Source organism: Neofelis nebulosa, chromosome 16 (assembly GCF_028018385.1).
Source record: "Neofelis nebulosa isolate mNeoNeb1 chromosome 16, mNeoNeb1.pri, whole genome shotgun sequence".
Taxonomy (NCBI): Eukaryota; Metazoa; Chordata; class Mammalia; order Carnivora; family Felidae; genus Neofelis; species Neofelis nebulosa.
In genome coordinates, this window is record NC_080797.1 from 38,448,202 (window position 1) to 38,459,817 (window position 11,616).

At 52.5% G+C, this 11,616-nt stretch overlaps 1 protein-coding gene across 2 annotated transcripts; it reads right to left on the bottom strand.

Moving 5' to 3' along the window:
• Nucleotides 1-184: 184 nt before the first annotated feature.
• Nucleotides 185-5,740, bottom strand: PRR15L (proline rich 15 like). 2 transcript variants are annotated; one of them, XM_058703646.1, is made up of 2 exons: nt 5,471-5,740; nt 185-1,336 (listed from the first exon to the last, which is right to left on the bottom strand). In XM_058703646.1, the coding sequence occupies exon 2, from the start codon at nt 1,305-1,307 to the stop codon at nt 1,005-1,007; it is 303 nt and encodes a 100-aa protein (XP_058559629.1). In that variant the 5' UTR covers nt 1,308-1,336; nt 5,471-5,740; the 3' UTR covers nt 185-1,004. The 2 variants fall into 2 exon arrangements, with proteins under 2 accessions (XP_058559629.1, XP_058559630.1); XM_058703647.1 differs by lacking the exon at nt 5,471-5,740 and adding an exon at nt 4,554-5,418.
• Nucleotides 5,741-11,616: the final 5,876 nt, after the last annotated feature.

Sequence of the window (11,616 nt, forward strand, 5' to 3'; positions counted from 1 at the left end):
CTGGGGCTCAAACTTACAACCTGGAGATCAAGAGTCACATGCTCTACCAACCAGCTAGGTGACCCCTGGGGATCCTTTCTGATGCTTGATAGGAACACTTTGAGCACAAAGTTCTACTTTACTTACACGAAGGGAGTAAAGGCATTAGAAACGGGCCTCAGTAAATGTAAGACAAAAGCATAAATAGGTTCTCTGCTTTTGCATCATCGTTTATTACAAAGAGAAACCTACAATTATCTTTTTAAGCAAAGTTCAAGGCTCCAGGACTCATCTCTGGGGCCTGTCCCTCTTAAATACTAGTAGGAGAAGGGGAGAAGAGAGTTAGCTGCTCTTAGCTCCTACCAACGCTCCCTACCCCCTCCCCGAGTGCAGCGCCCTTTGAGGATGTGTGCGGGGAGCCATGGGGTCCCTCGCCTGGCCTTCTGCAGCACCACCCAGCGTCCTTCTCTCCCCGCACACCTGGGCACCAAGTTCCAGGAAGCTTCCCTCTTGTGATGGAAAGTGAGCTCAAGTTCAGGGTCTCCACCTCCTCCAGCTCCAGGAAACCACCCCATCATGTGGCTTCTGGAAAATTCACTCTCAGAATTGGTCCAGCGAACAGTTACAGGTAGAGAAGGTAGAGGGAGCAACTGAAACTCACCCTTGACCCTGTGCCCCTGGAGGAGGTGAAGTCTGTCTGCTCCCTCTCTCCATTTCTTGCCATGCCCACCTCCCTGCTGGCACCGCCACAGCGAGGAGGGCTGTCCTTCCTGGGTGGGGCTCTCATCCTCGGACTGGAGTGCTTCTGTATGTGCTGGGGGACGTGGGAGAACCCTGGGATCTCCCAGGCCTTCCAGAAAGCTGGGGTATATAAATACAAACCTAAAACCAGACATTTCCTGCCAGCAGGCATCAACTGCCCCCACGGCTTCAGCTGTGGCCAAGGAGGCCAGCGTGGCAAGCTCCTGTCTCAGATCCGGCTGACGGCAGGAGTGGGGAGGTGCTAGCATCCTCCTTGGCCCCCTTCACTGTCCTTTGTCTTCCCTGTCATCAAAGAGGTTGGGGTTCTCTGCCAACGTGGCTCGGACTTTCTTCTTCTCCTTGAAGCGGCCCGAATTGGAGACTTTGACATGCTTGCCCTTTGTGTTCTTGTCCACAATCTTCTCCAGGCGGGTGTTAAAGTTGCCGTCGGGGCCTCCGCCCTCGGGCCCAGGGGGCTCTGCGCTGCCCTCTGTTTGGGCATAGGTGTCGGGGATCTCATAGAGCACCTTGGGTGTGGATTTCTTTTTCCGCAAGAAGGTCAACTTCCACCAGCCCACTTCGGTCATGGCGTTCCCCGAGCCAAGGGTGGGGCTTTCTGCAAGAGCAGGGTGGGACAGTGAGAGGAGGCAGTGGGGGAGCAGGGGGGTACCTCGGAGAAGCCCTCTCCAAACTCCTAATCATGGGCTATTTCAATAGTCCAGGCCTGAAAGAATTGAAGGTGAAGCTGAATGAACCCAGGAAGAGAGGGGAGAAAGGAGCCTAGGGAAGGGGCAGCCAAGTGGACACCAACAGGCCAAGGGGCCATGGGACAGCCACATACTTTTGCCATGCAGGGTTGTAGGGAGCTTTGAGATTCCAGGCCCCTCAGGCTGCAGGGAGGTGAACGGCTTGCCTGGGTCACCCAGCACCCAGGCCACTGACACCCTTCCCAATTTCTTCCCACTAGGCCACCAGGCCCTGCCGCCAGGAGCCGGCAGGTGGTTGGCTGGTATCAGATGGGTAGAAACACCCTGTGCATTTTGTTTAGTATTCATTATAAAATAAATAGGATTTACAATTTTGAGAGTAATTTGGACTTCCCAGTGGGGACCAGCAGGAGTGAAGGAGCTATTGCATTTTTCCTGAGCGGGAGGAAGCTCAGGCCGGGAGTGGGAAGTCCTGGGGACTGTACTAGCCTGTGACCTCTAGCAAGTTACTTCTCTGGCCCTCAGTCCTCAGCTGTCCCTTCCAGCCCTAACATTTAGCTCTAACGTTAATCCCTGCCCACAGAGGGAGGCATGCTTTGCAAAGTAAAACATGGTAACGGTAGTAATTATCGAGGAATGGTTCCTTTCCCCACCTAGCTTCCATGAGGACAGGAGTTTGCAGGGGAGCCAAAAGCTTGGAAATCTGGAAGGTTTGGTGAGGCCACAAGGTCCACATGAGATACAGTTTAGACCAGGCTGGACCCTCCATAAGGTACCCGACAGAGGTGGGGCTTGGAGGCTAGAATCCAGGCATCCCCACTGACAAGCGATGCGTCCTGGCTTGGCCTTGTCTTCTACTAATTTCCACACAGATGCTGTCTGAGCTAGTACGTGTTCTGGGAGATGAGGTTTCCTGGACATCGTTGCTGGTGGGGGATGGTGGGTGGAAGGTGGAAGAAAGAGACAGCAGACTGGAGGAATTCAGAGCAATGGAAGGGCAGGCAGAGGGATGACAGATCAAGGCATCTGTGGGCCTGGAGAGGGTGGTGGTCTGGTTCTCAGGACTCTGCATGTGGCTGTGAAGGGTCCTGGGGAGGAGCCAGTAGCCACAATATACCAGAAAGCTCGATGGTCAGGCAGCCCAAGCACAGGCAAATCTATCACCTCCTTTTTTTTTTTTTTTAAGTTTATTTATTTATTTTGAGAGAGAGGAGGGGGAGAGAGAGAGAGCATGAGTAGGGTAGGGGCAGAGAGAGAAGGAGAAAGAATCCCAAGCAGGCTCGACACTGTCAGCGCAGAACCCGAGGAGGGGCTCCAGCTCACAAACCGTGAGATCATCACCTGAGCCGAGATCAAGAGTCGGACACTTAATTGACGGAGCCATCCAGGCGCCCCGTGTGTTACCTCCTTTTAAAAACCAATGGTCTTAGCTACATTTTCTAAAAAGACCAGAAAGAAGTATGACAAATGATTAATAGTGATTTTCTTTATGGAAAAGGAATTGGGGGTGTTTTCTCCCTGTATTGTTTCTGGTTTCCAGATCTTCCCTAATGAGCAAGGATTTTTTTTTTTTTTTTTTTTTTTTTTTTAAGTGGGAGAGCATATCAAATTTGGGAAAAACAAAAGCGGGATGCTGGTCTAGGCTTGGAATGGATTGAGTCCCCGCCTCCATGGCCCCTTGCTACTGGTGCCCCCTGTCCCGCCATATACTCAGCCCCCCGCCCAGATCACATGCCTGATGAATTCCTTGCTACCTCTTTGGGAAGCAGATCCCACATGGCCAGCTCTGTCCCTCTAGCTGAGCTCAAGTAGCAAGAGAAGCCCAGGGGAGACCTTGTGCAGCTCCCACTTAGAAAGTGAAAGGGGGTGAGAGTGGCCAGATAAATACTCTCAGGGCACCCTGGAGAGGTGAGCGCACAAAGGGGACAGCCTGAGAGGTTTGCTTTGGCAGCTTGCCCCCCACCTGGGCTTAGCACAATCTTGCACAGAACTTGGTGTTCCAGAATGGGTTTCCGGAAGGAGTTGCGGGGAGGGCACTTGCTTGGCCTGTGGGTGCCCAGTCGCTGCCTGGTCTGGGGCAAGGCCCGTGACCCCCCCACCGCCCATCCGGGGTTGCCAAGGAACTCAGAGAGGGGTGGAGAATCCAACTCCTGAGCCGACGATAACCATCTGACTGCCCACCCCCTTGAGAGAAAGTGCTTCTGCCTGTGCCGGCTAAAATACACCTGCTTTAGGGGCACCTGGGTGGCTCAGTCGGTTGAGCATCCGACTTCGGCTCAGGTCATGATCTCCTGGTTCATGAACTCAAGCCCCACACTGGGCTCACTGCTGTCAGCGCAGAGCCTGCTTTGGATCCTCTGACTCCCTCTCTGGCCCTCCCCCTCTCATGCTCTCCCTCTCAAAAATAAAAATTAAAGCAACACAAAAAAAAGACACCTGCTTTAGCGGGTGCTGCAAATCGGCATCCATGGGGCTTAACTCTCCCTGGAATAAAGGAAGTGACCGATCACAAGGAACCTTATCAGAAAACCATACAGAGAGATGGGAATAGACCTTGGACCCTGCCCTGGGACCTCCACCATGGCACCAAGTCATCAGGGCCCTTGTCTGCCGGCCTTGAACTCTGGGCTAAGATGGTTTTTGCTGTCCGTTCTGTCCGAGAGGACATAGAAGCACCGGTAAGAGATGTTTGCCCCTTTCAGCAAGACTGACGTATGAAAATCCAAACAGAAGAGATAAATTAGAGGACTGTTTATTTTACAAAATAACCAAACTATAAGATTATTTTAAGTGGTGAGTCACCCCAAGATAGTGTAAAATCTGATTTGCTTTCAATCAAAAAAGTGATGTGATATGGGGCGCTTGGGTGGCTTAGTCGGTTGAGCGTCCAACTTCTGCCCAGGTCATGATCTCGCGGTTTGTGAGTTCGAGCCCCGCGTCGGGCTCTGTGCTGACAGCTCGGAGCCCAGATGGAGCCTGCTTCAGATTCTGTGTCTCCCTCTCTCTCTGCCCCTCCCCCACTCATGCTCTGTCTCTCTCTCTCTCTCTCTCTCAAAAATAAATAAACATAAAAAAAATGATGTGATATCGAAAGCTATCAAACATCGGAAAGAGCGATATACTTACAGCCACATGCCCACGCCTAATCACAGAAGGTCAGAGGAAGCAGGGGGCAGGGGGTGTCCTTGGGTTTTCAAGCAGACCCAGCATTTGGTGACATGTGGTGGGGCTATGCGGTCTGCGCGCACAGGGCCCTTAGCTGGCCAAGCTGAGGGCTGGGCCCTCGCCCTGGGGCCCTGCAATCCATGGGATGATAGAAATCAACCCCTGAGGACGCGAGTTAGCTGCATCTCCGCTGTTTGCACAGCTTTGGAGCCCACAAAGGGCCTCACAGGATAGCCTGCCACCACCCCCCACCCTGCCTATGACAGCCAGCACCCTGGTGGGCCTGTGGCCACCTAGGACAGGCCCCACCACCCTAGCTGAGTTCCATGAACTGTTCCAAGGGCCTTGTCCAGACTGAACCAGGCCCCTTCTGAGCTGGGACAAGTTAACCATTGACAGTGTTGGGGGTGGAGGAGTGGAGGGGACTTGAGGAAGTGAGTCAGCTTCTATGCTTGAAGACAAAACCCAGAACCCCCCAGCCCCTATCCTTCTGCAGGGCCCCTGATGCCATTTGTGCACTCTGGGTAAGACTGGGCTACCCTGGATAGGAACAGAGAGATGTTCCTACCAGACGGCCAGAAACATCCTCCAGGCTGGTGGTGGGGGTGGGGGGTGGGTAGGCTCCAGCTTAGTAAGAGTTAATACAGAACTGCTCTGGAGGGAAACTTTCCCAGAAAGAGCTCTGCTGGAGGCCTGGATTAACTCCAAGAGCCAGTGGGATGAGTCTCGAGTGCTGCCTGCCCACCTAGGGGAGAGATGGGAACCAGCCCGCCTGGGTTCCCCCTCCCAGTTAGTCTTGTCAGCCATGGAAGTGGAACGGAGTGCCCTGACTGGGCTCTGTGCCTTGGTTTCCCCACCCCCTCACCCTCTGCCTGTACCTGTAATCCTGGCTGCTCCGGGCTGGAGGTGAGACCTTCCTTAGAGAAGGAGCTGAGCGTGGCAGCTGCCCGGGAGGGAGACTGGAGGAGGTAGGGGTGCCTCCAGGGTGCCGCGCCAGGCAAGGCTCAGGCCAGGAGAGCTGGGTAGGAGCAGCTGGATGGCAGGTGCAAGAGAAACAGGTGCAGGAGCGGGTACCTGCTCCGCTGCGGCTCCAGGAGTCAAGGTGAACCTGAAACCCAGCCCCTCCCGGCTAAGTAAACAGAAGCAGAGGCCGGATCAGGCTGATGAATATTCATTACCCCAGAAATCCAATCCCAGTGCCCCTGCACCCACCCAGAAGTCAGGGTCCTCCGGGGATCGCCTAGGCAGGAAGAGGAAACCCCAAGGGAAGTCTGGGGCAGGAGGAACAAGGGAGCCTCTCTCCTCAGTTTCCCCACCCTCGTGGGCCTGGCTGCACCCCCCAGCTGTAGCCAAGGTCACCCTCACCCATTTCATGCCCCAAAGAGGGTCGGACCCTCTCCATCACGGACCACATCTGGACGTGGCCCCAGGCACAACCGGGAAAGGGTTAAGCGCCGCCGTTGTTCCCCGTTGGCCGGGTGGGACGTGGGATGGGGTGCACCCTAGCTCCTTTGAACTCCGGAGTCGAAACCAGTCCCTGGTTAAACTGGTTGGCAGACCGGTTCCCAGGCTGTCCGCTCCACCCCAAAGCTCAATGCTCCTCTGGCGGGCACTGGGTGGGGGGCTGCGGTTCCCTCTTTACCTGAAGGGCCCCTCCTCAGGGTGGGGGGTGGTCCCTGGCCCCACCTTGGGCCAGGCTCTCCAGACCCACCCATCCTCAGACATGTCCATCACTTAGAGGTAGGCTTCAGGGGCTGTGAAATCAGATGCCAGTTCCACGTGCGTGGGCAGAGGGGCATTTGTTTTTCTGATACTGGATCATGCTCCTACTGTACTCTGCAAAGTACCACTTCATGCCCCTTCCCCCAAACTTCCAGGGGTCCATTGCACGGGCCTTTGGTGGATGTTATAAAGGGGGTAACACCTGGGGCCAGCTTTCTGGGAAGGAGGAGAGATGGGGCTGTGGCGAGGCCGGAAGAGAGGGAAAGGCGAGAAGGCAGAGCATGCTCGGGCAGGGTTAGTCCCCTCACTGACCCACCCCCTCCTGCAAACCTGCATTAGCCAAGGTGGTACACAGCGTTCACCCAGGGCTGCTTTCACATCAGGCTCCGAGCCTTGGAGCAGGTTATTTTGCCGCCCCCCTCAGGTGGCCTGTCTGTGCTGGCATTCTCTCCCCTAGGACAGGCATCGCTGGAGAGTGAGGAACATCCCCTGTGTGTTCGGTGTCCCTGCAGCTGTGTGTCCCAGTGCGGCCTGGCTTAGATGCCCAATTCACCCACCCAGCTCCTTCCTCCAGGGTCTGAGTGTGTGCCAGGCTCTGAGCCAACTACTGGGTAGAGAAAAGGCAGACGATCCCCCTTTCCTTGGGCTCCTAATCCCCTCAACCAACCCCCAAACTAACCACCTCTCACATCTGCCCTACCATTTCCCACCCTGTTTCTACTTGGTTCAACTTCTCATGGCCTTGTGAGTTCATATTCTCCTCCTTCCTCAACAGCCCCCCTACCTCTCGGCCTCAAGTGGACAGTCCTTCAAAGGCCCCCCTTGGCCCATAGTGGAACCCACTTGGCCTGGCCCTCTTAGGATGGGCCTCTGCAGCTTCCTCTCCCAACATGCCATAAATCCTCTCACTAGTCCCTTTCTCTGCCTACCTTCCTGGCCAAAGAAGCTGGGATTAGGAGTGCATGCTGTGTTCCTCCTCGGGAATGACCTCCTGTGTAAACTAAGACAAACCTGGGGGGCCTGGGTGGCTCAGTGTGTTTGTTAAGTGCTGACTTCAGCTCAGGTCATGATCCTGCAGTTTGTGAGTTTGAGCCTTGTGCTGGGCTCTGTGCTGATGGCTCAGAGCCTGGAGCCTGCTTTGGATTCTGTGTCTCCGTCTCTCTCTGCCCCTCCCCTGCTTGTGCTCTGTCTCTATCTCTCCAAAAAAATGAATAAACGTTAAAAAAAATGTTTAAACCAAGACAAACCCCTATTCACCCCTCAAGGCCTGAATTAATTAGTATACCTCCTATGCTACCAGGAACTTTTTTATTCCTTCAGAGTTTGCTCATATGCTATTTAACATGATATATACCATGACTGATCATATGGGTGTATGTACACACATATATACATATATAGTATTGTAATGATCTATTCATGTATTTGGCTCCCTTAGAGAATTTTATCTCCTTGAACCAAGAATTATCTGCCACAGATTCAGACCTGACATAGTATGGACTTAATACAAGCTTTAAAACGCAAATGAGAAATAGAAGTCTTGTCTTTACCCTAAGAAATTCTTAATCTAGCTTGTTTGCCTTTTTCCCACAGTCCCTGGGTCAGGCAAATGTGAGAGAAAGCCCATGTGATTTCAGCTACAGCAGGCTTGCTGTTAATTATCATCTTCCCAGGGGTTTATGTGAACTCAGGATATTATTTTGCAAGGTCCGCCTGCCTCTAGTAAGAAGTCTACTTCTTGGGGTGCTGGCTGGCTTGGTCGGTGGAGTGTGCGACTCTTGATCTCGGGGTTGTGGGCTTGAGCCCCACACTGGGTGTGGAGATTACTTGAAAATAAAATCTTATAAGGGCACCTGGATGGCTCAGTCAGTTGAGCATCTGACTCTTGATTTGGGCTCAGGTCATGATCCCAGAGTCACGGGATCGAGCCCAGAGTCAGGCTCCACACCTGGCATGGAGCCTGCTTGAGATTCTCTCTCACTCCCTCTGCTCCTCTCCCCCACTCACGTGTGCTCTCTAAAATAAATAAAATGAAAAAATAAAAATCTTATTTTTTAATTTTTTAAAAACATTTTTTAATGTTTATTTTTTTGAGAGAGAGACAGACAGAGCATGAGCGGAGAAGGGGCAGAGAGAGAGAGACACACACACAGAATCCGAAGCAGGCTCCAGGCTCTAAGCTATCAGCACAGAGCCTGACGCGGGGCTTGAACTCAAAAACCATGAGATCGTGACCTGAGCCGAAGTTGGACGCTTAACCGACTGAGCCACCCAGGAGCCCCTAAAAATACAAATCTTTAAAAAAATAATATAGCTGTCCCAGGAAGGTGCCCACAGCTTTCTAGATCCATCACTTTCTCTGAAAGCCCCAACTCTTTGAGAATGGACATCCCATCTAGAAGAGAACAAAAGAGGCTAAACACTCATCCCAGCTCAAGTGTTGGGAAGACACTGGAGGGTCAATGAGATGGTCACTACCTGGGGTACAGCAACCAAGGGTCAGGGCACATTTCCATCTTTATTAGAAGGGGCTCCTCCTGGAAGCACTCCTGCCCACACTCCCTGACTCCAAACTCCAGACCTTTCTGATGCCTGGGACCTGGGGAGGGTGGGTGCAGAATCCTGTTCTCTGATTCCCACACTGCAGAAGGAGCCCGAATGAGAACTGCAGTGGGCAGGATTCGGTGGATGCCCACCTGTGGCCGGCCCCTGGAGAACACCACCAGAACCAGGTGTGGGCCGTGGAGTCTCTGGCCCACCCTTCAGACAGGGACCAGCCTGGGAAATCAGGCCCCACCCTTGGCCTTTAGGAGATTTATTTCTGGGAGGAGCTGGGCTGGGAGGGGAGTTTGAGATAAGGCTATAAACTATGAATATTTTCTAAACAGGCCACTTTATTGCTTTATGGTGTTTTTTTTTTTTTAACCTTTAAATGCACCTCCCTAAAACCAAGTTCAAGTATGATATTCCATATACAAACATGCAACGTGCACGTTTTCAGAAATTTGCCCTTGTTGAGTGAAGGAAGTAAAATACACCTAGGGAGCCCCAAGGATCTTGGGGCCCTATTGTGGCACGAAGACACAGGGACCATTGGGTTACAGCTGCAAGCAGTTCAGGGGGCTGATTCTAAGTCCTGAGCTGTGGAAGGAGAGATGACGAAAAGAGCTGGAGAACGTGTAACCCTCCCCACTCCAGACCAAGTGACCCCAGTCCCCACTCATTACTAAATGGCTGCCTGCACATGTCACACCTCTTATTCCTTTCTTTACAAGCAGCCAATAAGCACCTGACTTCAATGTCAGGTGTCATGAAGCTGGGGTTACCCAGATGAACAAGCCTGTCCTCGCTGCCCACAAGGTGCTCACAGATGAGGTACAGAGGCAAACTAAAGAAAAACTAGTCTCCGGGGCTTTTAGCCCAGCAGGCAGACACACACACACACACACACACACACACACACACAGCATGGCTGTGAGCAAACACACAGAAAACATGGACCATATAGTAATAAACATAGGGTGGATAAAAGAAATGGATTATTTGAATGTCAAGGGTAAGCCTTCTTTTTATGGCTATTGCAGGAAGATAAGTAATAGGTGTTCTTGCCCAGAATGAGGTGTGGTAAGAAGGAACTTTGGAAAGGGGCAGGGACTGCAAGGGTGGGGGTTCCAAGCTTCTGGCACAACAACTGGGGGAAAAGATGAGAATCAGGCCAAAGGGGAGGGAGAAAGAGACCCGGGGCTGAGATGGCCAAGCAGAGTGAATGGGGTAGGCAGGGCCTCGGGAGAAGCCACATCCCACGGAGAACAAGAATGCAGGCTGGGGAGCCAGACAGGCCTGGGTTTGAATCGCAGCCCCACCAACTACCAGCTGTGTGAACTTGGACAAGTTACTTAACTAAGCAAGATCTGGCTAATAATAGTACCCACATTATAAGGTTGTTGGAAGGATCAAGTTAGATAAAGGCTTGTAAAACATCTACACTGTCACGTGGCACACGGTTATCACTTAATAAGAAAGCTAACAACAACAACAAAAGATAGTCAAGCAGCCTGCCTGCAGGCTGCCCCAGGGCTCCGTGCTTTCCTGTCCAAAGCTGGCACAGGCCTGCTATGCCCTTCTCCACCTCCCCAGTGTCCCATCTCCTAAATCCTCAGAGGATCATGAGAATCACAGTGAGGCATCCCACATGCCACCTTCCGACCGCTGGCAGACCCCCAGGACCCGATGCCCCAGATGCCAGACCACATATGTTCTTCTCTGCCCATAGGCCCCGAGGTTCTCTGTGGCCTTTGGAAAAGGACAAACACTGCAGAATGCCGCCCCAAACCCACACTCCTGTGCTGTCTAGGGCAGCCACCGTGAGCTGAGGCCAGCGGCCGGGCAGAACTATTCTCAAACATCCTTCTGTTCCACATGAGTCACCCCGGGGAGCTGTGGGTGGGGTGAAATGCTGGTGGTCTCTGCCTCCACCAACTCACCCTGTCCTGCTGTGCCCCACCTGTTGGTTCAAGGAGGAGAGATGCACCTTGAGGGTGGGGCAGGGCCATGCTTCTTGGGGTGTCCCAGGGAGCCAGGAACACATAGTTGGAACCCAGCAAGTGTTTGTTTAATCATGGGGGGGAGTCCCAGCAATTCTTACAGCCTGAGTCAGGACTCTGAGGTGGGAGCCAAATTCCCATGAGAGAGCCCTGAAGAGGCCCTTAGTTCTGCCCAATGAGCTATATCCAGGGAAATCTTTCAATCCATGTTGGAATAATGATGATTAGGGGTACCTGGGTGGCTCAGTTGGTTACGTGTCCAACTTCGGCTCAGGGCATGACCTCCTGGTTCCTGAATTCGAGCCCCTCATCAGGCTCTGTGTTGACAGTGCAAAGCCTGCTTGGGATTCTCTCTGTGTCCCCTTCTCTCTCCCCCTCCCCTGCTCTCTCTCTTTCTCTCACAAATAAACAAATAACTTCAAAAAATTTTTTTTAATTAATGACGATTAATGTTTCACACACACACACACACACACACGGTCTTCAAAGCATGAGAGATATATTAAAGCATGTTGTAAAATGCAAAGTGTTATATACGTCTAGCATGTTTATTTATGTAAGCCTGTAAACAGAAATACCAAGATAGTCAAGATAGGTGCTAGCTCCATGTTAAGGAAACTGGCTGGCAGAGAGGTTATGGAAATAGTCCAAGATCTCCCTGGATGGAAATCTAGGTCTTCTTGTTGCTATAGCACACCACACAGTTCAAGAACAAATTTTTCTGAGCCCGAAGTGCTGTGCTGGGGCAGAAACGGGGT

Coding starts and splice junctions, on each gene's coding strand:
- PRR15L (XM_058703646.1), bottom strand. CDS start 1,307: ATGACCGAAGTGGGCTGGTGGAAGTTGACCTTCTTGCGGAAAAAGAAA.